Here is a 20,249-nt window from a genome sequence, read left to right on the forward strand (position 1 = left end):
GTGCAATGGGGGACGTTTGGGCAGTCTGGAGCACTTTCGGGAGGCGGTGGTGATATGAGGATGTGACAACCGGTCGCCCTCCACCACGTGCGTCTTTGTATCTTGGAGCATTTGGGCTGCCCCGGAGCGGCTGGCGCGCTTCGGGACCTACACCGTGGGGCTCCGCGCCCGCCCCACCTGCGGGCGTTAATCGTCAGCCGCGCGCCGGCTCCGCCGCCGCCGCCGCCGCCGCCGCCGCCGCCGCCGCCGCCTTTACCCCCGGCTGCAGCTCGCAGCGCCGGGAAGCTTCCCAGGCCCCCACGGAGTCGCCAACTGCTGGATTCCAGCAGCGGCCCGAGTCTCCACCCACTGGAAAAATTCCTGCTCCGTCCCTCCCTCTCTCCTCCCTCCCGCCGCAGCCCGGGCTCAGCCCCGACTTCCTGCCGGGCGCTGGGAAGCCGTGCGCGGGCTGGGGGTCCGCGGGGGCCGCGCTCGCAGTTGGCCGCGTCCCTGGCCGAGTCCCGGGCCGCCAAAGGGCTGGCAGTGGGCGGGAGCAGCCGGCAGCCTCAGCCTCTTCCGAGAGCGACTTTCAAACTCGCGCCCGCGTCGCTGCCGCCGCCGCACCTGGGAAGCCTCGCGCGCCGTGCGTGCCGGACCCGGCGGGCGGCCGCCGCTCGGTGAGTGCCCTTTGGTTCTCCCCTCTCGCTCTGCCTGTGCAGCGGGCGGAGCGGCAGTGCTCAGAGTCGCTCCGACGCCCCCACCTTCCCGGGACACCCGCCTAGCCCCCTGCGGGCTGAGGACTCCGGGCGGCCGCGGAAGGCCCGGGGCTGCGTTGGCTCCTCCCAGGCGACCCTCCCGGCTCAGGGCTGGAGAGCGGGAGGCTCGGGCGAGGAGACGTTTTCTGTCCTTCAGCCCCCACCCCGGAAACAAAAGGAGTGAACGCGCTGGGTGGCTCCGAGAGGCTCAGTTTGAAGCCCGGGAAGCCCGCGAGGCTGCGCCCACCCACCCCACTGCGCGCGCTCTCTCCCGGGGTCCCGTCCTTGCCCCGACTGTGGGCCCAGCGGGCCGTACTCTCCTGGGAAGGTTCCGAGCCTCTGGTCCTGGGAGCCTGAGAGGCGCCAGCAGCCTGTTCCGGATTGTGCCACACGGTACTGGCTCTTGGGATCTCAGCTCATGCCATGGAGGGATTAGAGCGGAGCCACAAGTGGGGTGTCCGGGAGCAAAAACCACTGAGGCCACTGCCTGCCACCGTCTACCTTGACCTCGCCCACTCCTCAAATCGGTTTGGTTCTTTTGCTCCATATTCTCAGCCCTTTGGTTCGGAAAGCTAGGATAAGGAGTGCAAACTTGAAAATTCAAGGAAATTTTAGATACCTACTTTTACTCTTTGGAGGAGGGCTTTTGAAAAAAACGGAAGAACGGACCGGGAAATATAATGGTAGGAGGCTGGAGAAGTGTGGCCCCGAGGTTGGAGGGGTGGGGGCGGTGTTAATGGCTGTTGTTCCGTCTCTGAAGACACTTGTTAAACTGTTGGCAAATGAGGGGGCCTGGCCTCTGCTCTGGGGCCCCCAGGAGGCGATCCAGACCGCAACAACACCCGACAGGGAATCCTGGGGTTGGGGGTTCCCAGTCTCTCCAGCCCTGCCGCGGCAAGCAGCCCAATCACTCCGACCTTGCTCAAGAAATAATAAGCTGGGAGAGTAGTGACAGCCCCCAGAGGGCTCCCTGCTGAGCAAATCACCTGCCTTCCGTCCGGAAAGTGCCTTTCCAGCCCCTCCTCTGCTGTACTGGGAGTGGAAGCTGCGTGACTTAGCTAGGAGTACCTCACCTCAACCATCCCCAGCGGAAAACCTAGGGAGTAAGAACCAAAAGGCGTACCCCTTCTCTCTGCTATTCACCCCATTTGCTGCTGCCCTGGGACACTGCATCTCCTCCTTCTACAGCTGCTGATAATACTTTTGCTCCCCCTGCTGCCTCTACTCCCTTAGGGGGAAGGGTTGGACACTCCCTGGCCTACCTGGGTACCTTGTTCTGGGGATGCGGCAGACCTAATCCTAGAAACAGAAAGGGGCTTAGGTAAGAACGTGAGGGCTTTTCTACTGCCTGTGTTAGAAGTGTAGCAACAGGAGAGTGGAAAGAGCCCCAGCCTGGGTGCCCAGCACAGGATGTTGCCTGAGATTTAGTTCTGGCTCTACTGCATGGCATCAAAGGTTGGTAGAGTCTCCTGGGCTGGAAGGTGTCTCGGACTAGCCTGTTCCACTCACATGAAGGCAGCAGAGCCCGGAGATGTGAGGTGATTTGAGCCTGGTCCCTGTTGGCCAAATAGGGACCGGCACTCAGATCTCTCCACTCTGTCTAATCCATGCTCCCCTCCTCCCACCCATGACCTAGGCAGGTCACATACCTTTTCTGACTCAGTTTTCATATGAGTAAAGTGGGGTACATGCCTGCTCTTCCTCATAGAGGTTGGGGTGAGCCACCTGTGTGGAAGGTGCTCCATAAACTCCCATACAAAATAAAGGGCTCAGCTGTGGCTCAGAGGTGTCCTCTGGAGCTTTATAATTTTCTGGGTTCGTCTCACATGTGCCACCAGGAAGGGTAGATACCAGGAGCCAATGGTGAAAGTTTACACCCCTGGCCTGTAGTATCTCTGCTGCAGGGTAAACATTTGCCTTACCAAATCCCAGGGTCACTGTGTTTACACTGGAGGAAGCCAAAGGCCATGGCCTGAGGGATGATGGGTTGGAGGGGGGAAAGGACTGTGTTCCAGTGTATGGCTCACCCCTTTACCTCTGCCTCCCTCTGAGAGCCTCATGCCAGCTCTGGCTCCGGACGTGGAGGGTTGCTACAAGCCCCGGCTGGAGCTGGCCTAGAGGGGTTAACTGTGGAGCCATCTAAGCTATTTTCTGCTGTGTTAGGGGCAGAGGGGGCTCTGGGCTTTGGGAGTGTGTTGCCTCTGCAGCTGCACTGAGAGCTGTTTTCAGCTCCTCCTTTGCCCCCCTCCCCCATCCCAGGCTGCCCCTCTGGCCCAGGCCGCTTCTCTGTTCCACCTCTCAGCCCAGCTGCGGGTCCATAGGCCTTTGTTCTGGCCTGCCCTCCCCAGCAGAAGCCCTCAGGCCCGGCTCTGGCAGCTGGAAATCACTGGCCGGCAGGGAGGTTGCACTGGAGTGCAGAGGACCTGGCAGACCCTCATTTCCTCTAGCACGGCTCATCTTGGGGCCCCCAGCTTGCCTCTGGCCAGATTCTCTCACTATCTTTTCTCATCCCCTTTGTTCCCCTGAGTGGGCGGATCATCCTCTATTTCTTCCTATACTCCTGCCTCTTAGTTCTGTTTCAAAGCATTCATTCATTGGACAGCTTTACTGTATATGAGTGCTAGGCACAGGAGACACAGCAGTAATACATACATACATACATACATACACAAATACACACACACACACAACAATAATTGACCTATGAGTTGAGTTCTAGTGAGAGAAGCTGACAGCAGGATAAATAATTGAAATAGAGAGCATTTTAGTGATAAGCAGAAAAATAGGATCCGGAAGGTGGATGTGAATCATGGAAGGGATGAGGTGATGTTTTAGGTGGGGTTGTCTGGGAAGCGACCGGAGGAAGGTATGTTTGAGGGAATGCCTGAAGGAGACATTTCCCTTCATCTCTGATTTCCTTTTCTTGAAACCCTGTTCGAGCTACATGCTGTGGAACTGGGCGCACTTGGGTTCAAATCCAAGTTCAAATCCAAGCCTGGCAGCTTACTAGTTGTAGTGCTACACTCCTTTGTGCCTGTGTTTCTTGCATGTAAAATAAAGTTAGTCATCATACTTAACCACGTGTGGAATTGTGAAGATGAACAGTGAGACAGGTGAAGTATGTTAAATGCTTAGCACAGCCTATACAGGTGCTCAATAAATGATAGTCTGGTTATTTCTCCATCCAAATTCTGCAGAGGTAGCCTAAGATATGTAATGCTAAGGACTGTATATGGGAAGCTTCTATTTCAATTTTTAGGCAGGAATGGGGGATCAGAGGGAGGTGAAAATAGAAATCCTAGTTATTGCAGACTTTCTGTTTAGTGAGGTTTTTCTCCATGACCCTAGACTCCTGATAGTTGAAGATGTGGGACGTGCAGGTGTGTGCTGCTTCCCCTGGTGACTGGCGGGGCTGTGGGCAGCCCCGACCCTCCCTTGCTCTGGAGTTCCCTCTGTTTCCAACCAGCCCTAATGAATCACACCTTAGTGTCTGGCCTCTCCACTCTGCCTCACACTGGGAAGGCTATCCACCCTCTCCACCACCACCCCCAACTCGAGTGTCTATTAGATAAGTTTGCCTGGGTGTGAGGAGGAGAAGGGGGTGGGAGGATGTGGGAGGGGCTGGAGAACTGGGCAGATGGCAGGAGGGAGCTGTTCCAGGGAGCCTGTGGAGGCGGCTAGAGGATTCTGATGAAGGCTCAGAGGCAGCCTTGGAAAAAAGTTGTAGGAAGGGTCCTCATGGACCAGAATTTAGAGTGACAGAACGGATAGACATCTGATGTCAGAGTCTAGCTCTCTGCTCAATTCTGAGCAGCTGTCAACTGCTTCCCCTCTCAGCTGGAGGCATGACCTCAAAAGGGAGGAGCTCATCTAAAGCTGCAGTGAGTGGTTTCCTGGGGGCACTGCCCTGGCTGGGCAGTGGAGGGTGGGGCCCAGGGAAGTGGTTATCGGCCTGACCACTCCCCTGGAATGCTCCTGCTGCACTCTGCAGGCCAGCCAGGCAGGCCCTGTGGTGAAGGAACTTTCAGGGCCTGCCTGTTGGTGCATGGAGGCAGCTAAAGCTAGATATAATCTGGCCTCAGAGGAAGTTGCAAAGAGGGCCCTGAACAGCCCCAGACACTTTAGTCACAGCAGAAAAAATAAGACGGAGTTGATTAGCCTGAGATTGTAAGGAGGTGCATCTAGAGATGCTGGCAACCTGTTTGAGGATCAGCCTCTCTGGGATAAAGCCTGGCCCGTCCCGTCAGCTGAGTCTCGACTGTGTTCTTATTTTGGTTAAAAGCTCTCTGAGGGCAGGAACTCTGCTTGATTCCTCTTTGTTCCCACAGAGCATCCAGAACAGTAGTAAAAGTAATCAGGGTATGCTGAGCTTGCACTGGCATCCTATCCTGAGAGGAATCAGCTTGGTAGTTTCAGCTACTCCAGCTTTTGCTCCACAAAGTTAGGGGGAGGAAGGCAGTGGTGGCAGGGGGAGGAAGGCAGTGGTGGTGGTGGTGGGGGGAGGAAGGCAGTGGTGGCGGGGGGAGGAAGGCAGTGGTGGTGGGGGGGGGGCGGGGCGGGGGGGGGGGAGGAAGGCAGTGGTGGCGGTCAACCCAGCCCCTGGCGCCTGTTGCCACATGGGAATGCAAGCTAAGGGAGAGAGGGGCTTTTTGTAGTCCTCTTGCTGCCCTCTGGGGAGGGAGCCTTGGTTTAAGATCAAAGAATAGTTTTTTTAAGGACTCTTAAACCCCCTACCGGGCTGAGCTGACTTGGGCTGGACACAGGACACAGGACACAGGACCTGAGCAACGTTTCAGTCGAGGCAATGGTGGCTGTGCATGCAGCCTTTGGGAAACACAGTTTGAGGGTTCTAGAAGTTGCTCTGATTATTGCTGGAGCCTGGTTGAGAATGAGAGAGGATGCAGGAGGAGGGAAGTCAATTTTACTGTGGTATTAGGAGCCCGGGAGGAAAGATGGGTTCTGCAGGCACCGGGAGCTCTTAAAAAACTCATGTCATTTACTCTCCAGGCTGCGAGGCTGTGTATATGTGTGTGTAAGTGTGTAAATCAGAGTTCTTGAGTGATAGATGACAAGTGTTTATTGAAAGGAAAAGGGAACCAGTATTTAAGGTGCCTCTACCCATTCTGCACATTGCTACATCCCCTGTGCTCGCTGCATTACAATAAACATTTGTTCATAACAAAGCCATGTGATGAAATCGTAGGAATTAAAGAAATTTTCATGCTCTTCACTGATGTTCTATTCCTGACTGAAGGTGCCCAGGACACAAGATTCTAAGAAGGTAACCTGGGTCAGCTGCTCTGGCAGAGGGGCAGGCAGGCCTGTACTCCTCCAGCCTGGAAAAGTGAAAGGGTGCCTGGGGTCGTTGGGACCAGTCCACCCAGGCCTCCTGCATTTGCCCGCAAGTGGACAGGAGGGTGTGCTTGTAGTCTCGAATAGAGTCATCCCATGATATGTCCCATAAAATCGAGTGACATCTCTCCTCGCTTGTTCAGGGCTTGGCCACCCGGCAGCCATGTGTATCTGCATGCAGCCAAGCAGGTCTCAGATCAGATAGGACTTTAGCCGCCCCCCCCTTCTTTTTTTTTACACCAGTCCCCTCAGACCCTGTTTAATTTTTATATATAAGCGGTGTCATCCTATTTCCAAGCCCAAAACTGAAAGGAAGCTGCAAAGAAAGAGTGTAAAGAGACAGGCATTGAGAGGAAAAATGACCACAGGGCAACCGGGAGTTGATCGAGATCAAAAGGCTATGAAAAGCAGGGAGTCATTTATTTAGGGGGAATGGCTTGGCACACTTTGGTCCTTGCAGGAAATTGTCATTTTGATAATTGATGCAACAACATGGGTGGACCTTGAGGATATTATGCTAAGCGAGATAAGTCACAAAAAGCTAACAACCATATGACACTCATATGTGGGGTATAAAACTGAAACCATAGACACAGACAACAGTATGGTGGTTACCAGTGGGAAGGGGGTGGGGGTAGTAAAGGGTAAAAGGGACCAAATATATGACTGATGGAAGATGAATTGGGTGGTGGGCACACAATGCAGTATACAGATAATGTGTCATAGAAAAGTATACTTGAAACTTATATAATCTTATTAACCAATGTCACCCTAATTCACTTAATTTAAAAAACTAAAGAAAATTGATGATTTTTGCTGGTAATTGTGACCCCGAGTCATCAAGAAAAGGTTAAATTATGTTCCCTTGACTCTTTTTAGGAAGGAAATGGGTAGCATATTTTTAAAAGATTCTACCCTGGCTGATGTGACTCAGTGGACTGAGTGCTGGCCTGCAAACCAAAAGGTTGTGGGTTCGATTCCCAGTCAGGGTAGATGCCTGGGTTGTGGGGCAAGTCCCCCATTGGGGGCGTGTGAGAGGCAACTGATCAATGTATCTCTCATACATGGATGTTTCTCTTCCCCTCTCTCCTTTCCCATTTCTCTAAAAGATAAACAAAATCTTAAAAGATTCCCAATCAGATTGATTAAAATTTTAAAAATGTTGATACTTAAGTAATAATATCATTTTCTCAGCAAGGCAAAATAAGTGGTGTTGCCCCCACCCACAGATAAGGAAACTCACAAGGTTGGTTGCTCGTCCGGAATCACTCAGCTAAGACTTGGGGATGAGGTTGAACTTCTGAGTGACTCTGGAGTGCATGCTCTCAGCTCTATAGGGACCCAGACTGTTTTGAAATTCCTCACTCTCTCGAAAGTGAGGCTTTTGGGGGCAGCTCTCTGTGCAGCAAGTCAAGGTTTTATTGTGTTAGCAGTAGAGCTAGGATGGCCCCACCTTAATTCGGCTACACCCAAGCAGACTGCCAGTTCTTCCAAAGGGCACTGGCCCTAGCGGAAACAAGAAAGCTTTCAGTACATGTACATTTTAAGCACCTGCCTGAGTGCCACACAGCACTTTCTGAGGCCAGAAAATGACAGGGAGGAGCTGCAGTTTCAAAAATCCCAGGCCTCTTTCCATGAAGAGCTTTGTTCCTTTGTTTTGGGTCTGGATGCTGCTGAAAGATGCTGTGCTGTGCAGTCTTGGCGCTGGTTGTCCCTGCCGGTCTCCAGGGTGATGGGGCCAGCCCCTGCATAGGCACCTCGCCCCCCATGGGCAACCCCCCCATCCAGATCTGGCAGATGGCAATTTTATGGTAAATTTTAATGGTCATGTCTGCTTCCCATTTATTGTAGAAATAGAAAGTGACATTTGAAGCTTCCTGTGTTTTCCTCCTAATCCCAGTCTCTTCTTTCCCTCCCCAGAAGTAACATTCTTCTGCATACGGTGATTATCCTTCCTATGCGTGTGTCTATACTCGTTATTGTAATGTGTAATTTATGTGTTACGTCGTTTAGTTTTGACATATGTTGGGTGCATTCTTCTTGACCTTGCATTTTTTATTTAACAATAGTGTCTAGATTTATCCCTGTTGGTAGATTTAAATCTAGGTTATTTATTTAACTATCTATTGGTGTGTATTGTGTAATTAAATCACAGTTTTCTTACAGACATTTAGGTTTGTTTCTATTTTCACTCCACTATAAATAGTACTGAACGGAACAGCCATGTGCCAATCTTCTCTGCTTTTTAAGATGCTGCTGCCCAAAATAATGCCCCTGAATCACTCATAACCAATGAGTATTTTTCCTGGAAACACAAGAGCTCCTATTTCAGTAACATCTGGATTATATCTTTTAGCCTAGTAGATATGAAATGGTATTTTAAAATTATTTTATAAATTGGTTTTTAAAATTAGCCCTTTGCCCTGGCTGGCGTAGCTCAGTGGATTGAGCGCAGGCTGAGAACCAAAGGGTTGCCATTTCGATTCCTAGTCAGGGCACATGCCTGGGTTGCAGACCAGGTCCCCAGTGGAGGCCACGTGAGAGGCAACCACACATTGATGTTTCTCTCTCTCTTTCTTTCTCCCTCCCTTCCCTCTCTCTAAAAATAAATAAATAAAATCTTTTTAAAAAATTAGCCCTTTGATTACAGGAAGGGATGGGTACTTTTCATGTTTTTTTTTTTTTTAAGATTTTATTTTCAGAGGGGAAGGGAGGGAGAAAGAGAGGGAGAGAAACATCAATGTGTGGTTGCCTTTGGTGCACCCCCTATTGGGGACTTGACCCGCAGCCTAGGCATGTGCCCTGACTGGGAATCGAACTGGTGACCCTTTGATTTGCAGACCGGCACTCAACCCACTGAGCCACACCAGCCAGGGCTGGTACTTTTCATGTTCATTGGCCAATCTGTTTGTTTTCTTCTGCGACTCTTTGCCCTTCACAAAAAAAAAATTTAAAAAACAACTAGGTAATACATCCACGATCCAAACCCCGAAAGCGAATATAGCAAAAAGTTTCCCACTTAGGGTCCCCTAGCTCACCATCTTCCCACCCTGCAACACATTACAGGTTCTTGTGTATTTTTTCCATTTTACTTGCCGTTGTCTTTCTCTTGTTGATTTTTAGGAATTAAAAAAATATATATTTAATAACTATCTTTTGCAGGTCATATTTATATAGCTCTGGATTGTCTTACCTTTATTAATACTATTTTTCAAAGGGATGTTTAATTTTAATGTCAGATTTACTAATCTTTTGTTTGTACTTTCTGAGTCTTATTCAAGAAATTTTTTCCAAGTCTAATTTTATAAATCTACATTTTATTTTATTATTATTTTTAAAGATTTTATTTATTATTTATTTTTTAGAGAGGAGAGAGAGAGAGAGAAAGAGAGAGAGACAGAAACATCAATTTGCGGTTGCTGGGAGCCATGGCCTGCAACCTAGGCATGTGCCCTGACTGGGAATCGAACCTGCAATGCCTGGTTTGCAGCCCGCGCTCAATCCACTGAGCTATGCCAGCCAGGGCTAAATCTACATTTTAATATGTGGTTTTGAAGTTAAGTGTTGCTTCCCATCCTTACATTTTATTTTATTTTTTAAAGAAATCTTTATTTTATTTTATTTTTTTATTTATTTTTAGAGAGGGAATGGAGGGAGAAAGAGAGAGAGAGAGAAACATTAATGTGCGGTTGCTGGGCGCCATGGCCTGCAACCCAGGCATGTGCCCTGACTGGGAATCGAACCTGCGACACTTTGGTTCGCAGCCCGAGCTCAATCCACTGAGCTACGCCAGCCAGGGCTCCATCCTTACATTTTAAATTCACTTGGAATTCGTATGTGTGTGTGTATCATTTACATTTTAAAATATATACAACACTGGTTCTCAAGCCTGACTACACGTTAAAGCTCTAAAGGAGCTCCTGAAAAAAGTACTGATGTTCTGAGCCTCATCTCAGCTCAGACCAATAAAACAGAAATATTTTGGGGTGGGATCGAGGCATGGTTATGAAATGTCCCAGGTGGTGTTTATGTTCAGCCGAGGGTGAGAACCACTCAGCCTTGAAAGATGGAACTGATTTTATTTTTTTCCCCCAGAGGAATGGCCAGTTTTTCCAGTAGTAGTTATTGAATAGTCTATGCTTTTCTTACTGACTACTTTTAAGATTTGATTGATTTATTACTTTATTGAGATATGTTTTACATACTTAAAATTCACCCATGTAAAGTATATAGTTACTGGTTCTTAGTATATTCACACAGTTCTGCAACCGTCACCACTATCTTATCTGAAAACATTTTGATAAAAAACAAAACCCTGTACCCATTAGCCCTAGGCAACCACTACCCTATTTTCAGTCTCCATGGATTTGGATCTTCTGGACATTTCATGTAAATGAATTCATACAATATGCAGTCTGTTGTGACTATTTTCTTTATGTGTGTATATAGGAATAAGCACAGCATGTATAGGGTTCAGTACTGTCTGTGGTTTCAGGCATCCACTGGGAGTCGTGGAACGTATAAGGGGGACTATACTGTACATCAGTTTCCGGTGTACAACACAATGACTCAGTATTTGTGTACACTACAGAACGAACACAGTAAGTCTGATATCTTTTCATTCACTTGATCAAGCCCTTCAAACACAAAATAATCTTTTTCAAGATTGTTTTGCCTATTCTTGGTTCCTTGCTTTTCTGTACAGATTTTAGGATCATTTTGTCAATTTCTACAAAAGTGCCACCTGGAATTTTGATCGCATCTGTAGTTCAGTTTGGCGAGTATTGCCAGACTGAAGAATGTTAACTGTCCTGACCCATGAACATGGGATATCCTTCCATTTATTTAGGTCTTTAATTTCTTTTAGCGGTTTTGTGGTTTCCAGTACATCTTGCACTTCTCTTGTTAAATATATTCTACACTATTTTATGCTTTTTGCTGCATAAAATACTTTTGGGATTGTTTTGTTTCTTAAATTTATTTTTGGATTGTTTCTAGTATATAGAAATAGACTTGATTTTTTTGTATTGATCTTGCATCATGCCGTCTTGCCGGCCTCTTGTGAGTTCTAACAGTTGGTAGTGGATTCCTTAGGATTTTCTGTATATATAAGATCATGTCACCTGTGAAGAGAGATAGTTTTACTTTTTCCTTTTCAATCTGGATGTCTTTTTCTTGCCTAATTGCCCTGGCTAGAACTCCAGTACAATGTTGAACAGAAGTGTCAAGAAGGGGGACATCCTTGTTTTGTTCCTAATCTTATGGAGAAAGCATTCCACTTTTTCCACTAGGTGAGAAATAGCCCGTGGGTTTTTTTGTAGATGCTCTATCTAAGGTGGGGGATGTTCCTCTCTATTCCTAGTTTGTGCCCTGTTTTATCGCGGGAGGGTGCTCGATTTTCTCAATGTTTTTTGGGGGGCCTGTTGAAATGATCAGGTGGTTTTGTACTTTATTAATAACCTAGAATTATATTAATTGACTTTTAGGTATTAACCCAGTCTTGTATTTCTGGGGTAAATCCACATAGTCATAATGTATACTCTTTTAAAAGAATATGCTGCCAGATTCAATTTGTTAGTGTTTTGTTGAGGTTTTTTCCTGCCATATTTATAAAGGAGATTGGACTGCAGCTTTTTTCCTTGTGATGTCTTGTCTGGTTTCGATATCAGGGTAATATGGCCTCATAGAATGAGTTGGGATGTGTTCTTTCCTCTTCTGTTTTGGGGAGGAATTTGGGAAGAATTGTTATTAATTTTTCTTTAAATGTGTAGTAGAATTCACCAGTGAAGCCTTCTAATCATGGGCTTTTTTAATTGGAAGTTTAAAAATGATTAATTCAGTTTCTTGTTAACAAGTTTCTCTAGATTTTCCATTTCTTCCTGAGTTGGCCATTGGTTTGTGTCATTCTAGGAATTTGTCTATTTCATCTAAGTTTCCTAATTCATTAGCATATAATTGTTCATGTTACTTCCTTATAATCCTTTAAGATAAATGTGAAGACATTTTTTTTTCATTGCTTCTAGAGAGGAAGGGAGAGAGGAAGGGAGGGAGAGAGAGAAGCAATATGTTGCTTCCCGTTCGTGCCTGGATCAAGGATCTGGGGTTGAACCCACAACCTAGGCATTGTGCCCTGACTGGGAATCGAACCTGCAACCTTCTGGTTTTGGGAATAACTACCTGAGCCACACTGGGCAGTGTTCTTTTTTGTTTTTAGTGTTCTTAGTGCATGACATGACTGAATATGAACTTTGAACCCTGAGGATGAGCCCATCTTCAGTTCTGGAAAATTCATATACGTTCTGTCTTTCAAAATTGCCCTTCTCCATTCTTCCCTTTTTGTTGTGGAATTCTGTGAACCTCTGTGTCTCTTGACATTTTCTATCTCAGGATGATTTCCTCCATTTTTCCCCCCATTTCACTAACCTACCTGTGGGGTTTTAAATTTTAATAACGTATATTTCACTTCCATTTGGTACTTTAGAAAATATATTTTTTAGATTTTTCTTTTCTAGCTCTCGGAATACCGGCTTGTTCCGTCTTATGACTCTCTTGTGGTGTTTTTTTCACTGTGTGGTTTGTAATTTTTTTATACTGAGCTCCTCTTCCACGGTGGTAAGGACTAGGATGCTTAAAAACTAAATATTTTGGAAGTCTGTCCTTATTGGTGATGGTGAGGTCTAGGACAAATCGCGTGTGTAGGTGTGTGGCCAAGGTGGGGTAGGGAAAAGATTGTTGGAAGGCTTTTCTCCCAGAACTTGGCATGTCTGGCTGCTTCTTATCGCATGGATCTCTCTCTGCTTAAGAGCCATCTCCACGAGCCTTCTCAGGCCTCCCTACCTAACAAAGTCCCAGATGCCCGTCACACTCTCAGAGCTATTTGTCCACTTTTTGTGGCCTTCTTCCCAGCGGGAGCGTTAGTTCTGTGACAGTCAGGTTTGTCTTCTTCATTGCTATGTCCTCAGCACCTGGCACAGGCTCTAAATTGCCAAAGAATGCGAGTGGATTTGAGTTGTCCTGTTTCAGACAGGAGGTCATCTCAGTCCCACTTCTGCAGCTTTCAGGCAGCAGAGAGGGGGTGAACAGTTTGGCGCTCGTTCCCAAACCTTTTTCTGTGTCTGCACTGGGGCTGGCTTTTCTCCCATCCTAAGAGCCCAGGAAACACCGTTCATCCTGTGCGCCTCAGCCTCCTTCCGGTGAGTGTTTCCGCAGCTGCCAAGATCGGTGCTAGGGGTTCGTATGCTGAAGACCTGGGGGAAGACAGGGCGCAAAAGCCCAGGAAGATCTGGTCCTCCTTACCTTTATTTAGGAGGCTGTAATTGAGGTGCGTGGACGGGCACTCACAGATAATGAGATTCCTGCCACTCACTGTGCGGCAGCACAGATTAGCGCCCCCACTGTGAGACCCCACCGGTGGAGAAAGGCAGCCTTGTGCTTGTTCCCAGTCACCTTTTTTTCCCCTTTAAGGTGTATGTTTTATGGAACTGGTCTCAAGTCAGTGTATAGGTAAGCCCACCTCAATCCATTCCCAGGGAGACCAAAAGCCTTCATACATCTCAAGTTGAGGGACCACAAGGGGGGCCGTGGTGGCTGACCATTATCCCAGGTCATCTTAGGTGGTCACAAAAGTGGTTTGTGAAGGCATATACGAGTGAGTTATGAGTTTGGGTGACTCTGTTTTGGCCTCTTAGGTTGCCCCACTGTGTAGCCACTTGTTCTAGAGCCAAGTGTTACTAGCCCAAGGGCATTCCCACGATGGGGCTGCGGGATGGCACCTTTCTGTTCCATCCTAAGGAGTTGGCTTTGGGGAATGAATTTCCCTCTTACCTCACTGTCCAGTCCTGGGTAAGCGAGCAAATAGCTCTTGATCATAGAGTTGCTGTGAGGAAATTACACAGGGAATGTGTTTAGCACAGTGCCTGGTATACCCAAATAAAATGCTAGTTGACAGTATTCCATTTTGGCATCTTGGGAGCTGTTTGTGCCTCAGTTTCCTAATCTGTAACTCAGGTAATATAATAATATCTGATGCTCACCTGCCCCTCCCCTCTACCCCTGGTTGTTGTTGAGGCCCCAAGTGTTAATGCCCTCCGGCTTTGCAGGCCTGCGGTGGGGGAGGAGCTGCATAAATGGAGTATTATGGCGCTGGTGAATGATCTGGCTTTGTTATGTGTGCTCAGTACTTGACTTCCTGCTGTTAGTGTGTTTAACTGCTGGAGATATTTGCATGTCCTCAGTGGTGTGGTGCTCACCTGCCTGGCTCTGGCCTTAGCCCCCACCCAGTGGGGACCTGCTGAATTGGAGTGGGAAGCTGCATTTCCTCTGTTAGGGGCCTCCCAGGAATCAGGAATGATAGAAATGCAGAAAGTATGACCCACACGCAGAACTGGTTCTGAATAGGACATTTATTGGAGAGATTTTGCAGGAGGCGCAGGCGCTGTGATTCCCAGGCTGTTGGTGGCAGCTCTCTGCTTGCCCCAAGCCTGTTAACTGCTCGGCTGCCGGTGCCCGTGTGGAAGAATGCAGCTTCCTGGTCCCACACGGCCCTCTCAGTGCTCAGATGGGAGCCCTTTTGAGAAAAGCAGTAGGTACCCAGCTGGGGTCATGCCAGGGGTGCAAGTGGGACGTGACCAGGACTTGGTCAACTCCAAGCCTTGCCAGACCTCTCCCCCAGCCTCCCTCCCCTCCCCATTGTGTGAAACCTGGCCAGCCACGGGCTTTGGGGCAAAAAGGTAGGTTTCTCCTTCGGGGGTTCAGACACTGAGGTCCTCACAGGTGCAGGTGCAGGAAAGACGGCTGGTCCTTGTTATCCTGCCTGGCTTCTTCTAGTGTGGATTTGTCCATCTTGGCTGGGTAAGAGCATGGCTGTCCTGTGTCCTTTTTAAGGGGACTGCAAATGATTCTGCTAGGGGACATTCAGAGCTGGGTGGTTAGAGAAGGAGCCCTTCTGGGAGCGACCCAGCACACTGTTCCACATGCACGCACGCATGCATGCACACGCACACACCCACATGCCCCGGGAAAAGCAGGGTTAATCATTTACTTCTTCCGGGACTTTCCCTGTCCCAGAATCCACAGAGGGTGGTTATTAGATAAAATCAAGTAGTGGCAGGTGGAGCAGGTGAATGGAAGTTCTCCCCGACCCTGTCCTGCCCTTGATGGATGCCACCAGGCAGGGGCAGTTCTCACCACGCCAGTGCCCACCACCTCTGGAGCTCTGGGCCGTGGGAGCAGGGGGGTCCGGAGCAGGTGTTGGCTTGGCTACGTCTTTCAGCCTTGAATCAAGGCCTTGCTTTTCCAGGAGTGGCACCCTGCTGCCTGGGCCCAGCCACTCCATGCCATGTGCGCCCCCTCGCCCCAGAACATGGGGTTTGGTGACAGCTGCCCTCCTGCCCACATTCTGGGCTGTGTAGCCTCAGCTGAGGGAGAAGAGAAAGCGCCTCTCCTCCCACTTGGGAACTGGTTGGATGAGTTTTCTGGGCCTCCCTGGTGAGGCCCCTTAGAAGGAAAGGCAGGGATCCGAGGGGCTGGGGGTGGGGCGAGTGCTGTGGGGTGGAGAGGGGCCTTCCTGGGCTCTGTGGGGCAGAGGTCCCCAAGGGGAAGTGTGAGAGACCCTGCTGTCTGAAGGGCTGGCTGCCTCTGAGAATTGACCTTTGGATGTGAGTCTATATGGTCTGCCTTGGAAGTCCTTTTCCCAACTTCTCTGGGTCAGGCACCAGGCCCAAGGTCAGTGTCCAGGACAAAGAAGTAGTGTCCTTTGAAGCACTTCTCTTGGTGTAGTGCCCCACAAATGAGAACGGCCACGGCTGTTTGATGGATTGAAACCCTTCACGAAAGGGTGCCACTTACATTTACACACTTTTCTGGCTGCTGCTGCTTGGAATTGGAGGGGAAATTGCCTCTGGGGGAGCTGTCCTGATGGCAGCCTTGCTCCCTAAATCTAACAGTGTGTGCTGACCCCTTCCCCAGTGGTGGGGGGAGCTAACGGCCCCAAGTTTTTAATGGGAGATTCCCTTCCTGTAAGTCCTGTGTCTCAGCTTGCTAGAGTACGTGCTCTCGTCTTGCTTTTAGAAGCATCTGATTCCCAGGCAGCTTCACAGCCTCACATTTATCTGGGGCTTCTTCCTTTGTTCCCCCTTCACGGGGGTTGTTAATATGCCTCATTCTTTCTAGCAGATGCTCCCTAGGTCTCTCTCTTTCTCCTCGAAACTGTCTGAATGGTCAGCACCTTCTTGGGCCTCTGGGTTCTTGAACACTCTGGTTATCTGGACACCTGCTGCCACAGCCCCGCATGGCGGTTTGTGTCTTTTTAAGGCACATTCCCACACCTCGTCTCAGAGAGCCGGGCCCCACCTGTCTTGGTAGTTGTTCCTCCCGGCCTGGCTCAGGTGTGTCCTTTTCCATAAAACCATTGCCAATTCCTTTAGTCTGTCCTCGGCCTGCCTTCCAGCCTGGCCGCTCGCTGCCAGCTGCCCAGGTCCTTGGGTGGTCTGGGTCCTCTAGGGACTCGACTTCCCCACGATGCTCTTTTTGCATCAAATGCCCTTAGAGATCTCTTCACCTGGCAAAAGCTTAGTCATCATTCGAGACTCAGCTAAAATGTCTTCTCCTTCTTTAAATCTGCCGTGCCCCCCCCCCCCCCAGTACCAGCTACTCTAACGGTTTATGTATTCGCACTTTTGCACCAGCATTCAAGATTACCCACTGCTTTGTGAATAATCTATGTACATGGCTGGTTTTCCCTCTAGATTTCAGTTCCTCAATGACAGGGGCAATGTCTTACTTTTTTCAGCATCCCCAGGGCATCATACTCGGAAGTGATGCCCCAGACTGAAGGCAGTCTGGAAACCCCAGACTGCTCGCAACACCACTCTCAACTTCCTTTGGTGATCGATGCACTTGTTTTGTCTCTCTTGATGGGGGATCAGCTCTGGGGAGCAGGTTCCATGCGTGACTTATTTTTGTATCTCCCACAAGGCTGCCACAGTGTCTTGGTGCAAAGTGAGTGCTTAACAATACCTGTCCGGTGAATTCTGAAGCTCTCAACTCAGGTAGGAAGGGCAGTCGTGTTATTCCCAAAGAGGGCAGACCTGAGGTGCAAATCACTGCCTTGCTCCTTCTAGCCCACGAGGTAGGAGCAGAGCGGGGACAGCTTTCGAGTGGTGCTGCGGGGGTCCCCGGGCTCATTCACACACAGTCTGCTGCTCCGCTCTATTTGATGTTCCTTGGGACTTAGAAAATGGGTGAACACCAGGGCTTTTCCCCAGTACCTTGTGTCTTGGTCTTATCTCCTGGCTCTCTGCACGTCTACCCTGAAGCTGAAGCTGGATTTTTGTCTTTTCTTTAAAACCCACGGACCAGTGTCAAGGATGGTTTGTATTGCTCACTTAGTTCTGATTTTGCTACCTGACATTACTTTAAATTCTCTTCCTGCTCAGGCCTGTAGTTCCCCATGGCCCTGCTCCTCTCCAGCTCCTAGCAGGACCTGCTGTCTCTCCTGGTGGAACCCTGAGGGTTGTGTCTTGGCTACTACAGCAGAGGGCTCTGAATTATTTATACTTCATCTTCTGGTTTGGCCTTCTGTTGGGCATGGATGTTAGACTGTTTTTTCTTTCCAGCTGAATTGCTTTATATTTGCCTTTATATCAGCATGGTCCAAACTGATGTTGGGATCATAGATGGTGGATGGTTGGGATCACGAATGGTGGATTGTTGGTGGGGAGCACTAGGTTATGCTTTTAACCTAATTTAACAAGTATCTTTATTATTTGAGATGTGGTTCAATATTTTAGGCACAAATCAGAAAATCTTGTCCTGGCTGCTTGTGGAAGAAATAATTTTTCCACCATCATCATCATTGCTGCCATTTATGGTGGTCCTACTGTGTGTCGGTTATGTACAAATAGCTTTACTTGTATCACCTCGATCTTGGAGATCAGTGAGGCTGGTATTACTGCTAGGCTCATTTTATAGATGAGGAACTTGAAGGTGGGCAGGGTCAAGTGATTCATACCCTGGCCCCGTAGCTCGGTTGCTCAGAGTGTCATCCCAATATGCCCAGGTTGTGGGTCAGTCCCTAGGCCAGGCACATACAAGAAGCAACCAATGATGCATAAATAAGCGGGGCAGCAAATTGATCTCTCTCTCTCTCTCTCTCTCTCTCTCTCTCTCTTTCTCTCTTTTTCTTTCTTTCTTTCTTTTCTTTCTCTTTCTCTTTCTCTTTCTCTTTCTCTTTCTCTTTCTCTTTCTCTTTTCCTCCCTTTCCACCCTCTCTCTAAAGTCAACAGCTAAAAATTAAGCCCTGGCTGGTGTGGTTCAGTGGATTGAGCGCCGTCCTGTGAACTGAAGGGTCACCGGTTCAATTCCTGGTCAGGGCACCTGCCCGGGTTGCGGGCCAGGTCCGTTGGTTGGGTATATGTGAGAGGCAGCCAACCGATTGATGTTTCTCTTGCACATTGCTGTTTCTCTCCTTTTCTTTCTCCCTCCCTTCCCCTCTCTCTAAAAATAAATAAATAAAATCTTTTTAAAACTCAAGAAAAAATTTTAAAGAATCAAGTGAGTCTTGCCCAAGGCCACACACAGCCGGTAAGGTGGAGGAGCTGGGGTTCAAGCCAGGTCTGCTTGACTCCAGATCCTGTGGGTCCATGTAGTGCGCTCAGCCTCTGGGCCGCCTGGGCCCCTGCACATCCATGCTTGTGTGTTCATCCTCTCCTCCTCTGCCAAGAACTCCCCGGGACCTAATGGGGCCCCTCTGTTCCCACTTGTTTCCCACCGGGATTCTCCAGTGCCTTTGAACCTGATGAAGTAGCGAATGCTGCAGCTCTTGGAGGTGTGGCTCCTGTTCCCTCTGTACCCCCACCCCAGCCTAGAGGCCTCAGGTCAGGCAGCCCCTGCTGTGGGGGCACGGCTGGGCCCCGGAATATTGCTGATCAGGAGCAGTGGTCCCGTGAGCCTTGGTGACCTAGAGATGAGAGAGGGGGGCCCTCTGGGAGCATCGGCTCTGTTTCCGACTTCTAGCACTGATTCTGGCTACTCTGTCTGCGGGAACATCGTGCCATTTCCCTGCTTAATGACAAGTAGTGCTGGGAGCCACGTGGATGTGCGCTGGCTGTGAGCTATAGCCATTTCTAATCAGCAGTAATTGCTCTCATTCGCCTTTACTACATGTCCATGTGAAACCTCCGGCTGGACTGCTTTTCCGACATATTTGTAGAGGGACCTTATTGCAGTTCCTTCACCTAACTCCGAAGTAGTCCCTTGGCCACTTTCCTCCCCGCTGCCAGTTTTTTGTGGCCAGTCACTTAATGTATAATACATGGCATGGCAGAGCAGCTGGACCTGTGCTCCAGGCCTTCGACTGGGGCTCAGTAGGACGGGACTGGTGGGGTGAGGGAGCGGTCACCACTCGTGGGTGCCTCTGGGCTGACTGGAAACTGGCTGGCAGATGACTGATGTGGAAACCCATTAGTCTAGGAGGAAATGGCTCAGGTCTCAACTTGGACCACTGTTTATCTTCCATCTAAGGGAGTGGTGAAGTGCTCCAGGCATAGTCCTGCAGTCCTCCCAGCAGGCATATATTGAGCACCTAGTGTTTGCCTACTGGGGGTGAAGGAAGATGATAAGAAAGAAGACACAGCCACTGGGTTTTACTCTAGTCCAGAAGAAAAGCTTACATATATGAACCCCCAAGGACCAGTGTTTTAAACAAGACTCGGCCATTAGAATTTAAAGAAGTATTTAGTAATGGTGTCCTATGGCTGTTGTAACAAACTCCACAAACCCAGTGGCTGAAGACATTTATTATGTTACAGCTAGGAGGACAGAAGTTGGCTGGGTCCCCAGGGCTGTGTTTCTTCTGGAGGCTCTGGGGGACAATTTGTTTCTTTATTATCCTTTCCAGCCTCCTGAGGCTGCCTGTGTCCTTTGACTTGTGGTCCCCTCCCTCTGTGTGCAAGGCCAGCAGTGTAGCATCTTTATCTGTTTCTCTCTGTCCCTCTGCTTCTGTTATAACATCAGCTGTTGAGTCCTGATGCCTCCCCCTTTTTTTTTTAAAGATTTATTTACTTATTTTTAGAGAGGGAAGGGAGGGAGAAAGAGAGAGTGAGGGAGGGAGAGAGAGAGAGAAACATCAATGTGTGGTTGCTGGGGACCATGGCCTGCAATCCA

General features: G+C 49.1%; 1 protein-coding gene across 1 annotated transcript; it reads left to right on the plus strand.

Annotated features, from left to right (window-relative positions):
* The first annotated feature begins 5 nt into the window (after positions 1–5).
* LOC118498768 (forkhead box protein E1-like) lies at positions 6–18,979 on the plus strand. Its single transcript, XM_036017461.1, has 3 exons — positions 6–14; positions 198–656; positions 18,808–18,979. The coding sequence occupies exons 1-3, from the start codon at positions 6–8 to the stop codon at positions 18,889–18,891; spliced, it is 552 nt and encodes a 183-aa protein (XP_035873354.1). The 3' UTR covers positions 18,892–18,979.
* The last annotated feature ends 1,270 nt before the right edge of the window (positions 18,980–20,249 follow it).

The sequence above is a fragment of the Phyllostomus discolor genome, chromosome 1 (assembly GCF_004126475.2).
Source record: "Phyllostomus discolor isolate MPI-MPIP mPhyDis1 chromosome 1, mPhyDis1.pri.v3, whole genome shotgun sequence".
Classification (NCBI taxonomy): Eukaryota; Metazoa; Chordata; class Mammalia; order Chiroptera; family Phyllostomidae; genus Phyllostomus; species Phyllostomus discolor.

Coding starts and splice junctions, on each gene's coding strand:
- LOC118498768 (XM_036017461.1), top strand. Junction 657..18,807: donor CGGCGGGCGGCCGCCGCTCG/GTGAGTGCCCTT, acceptor TCCTCTGCCAAG/AACTCCCCGGGACCTAATGG.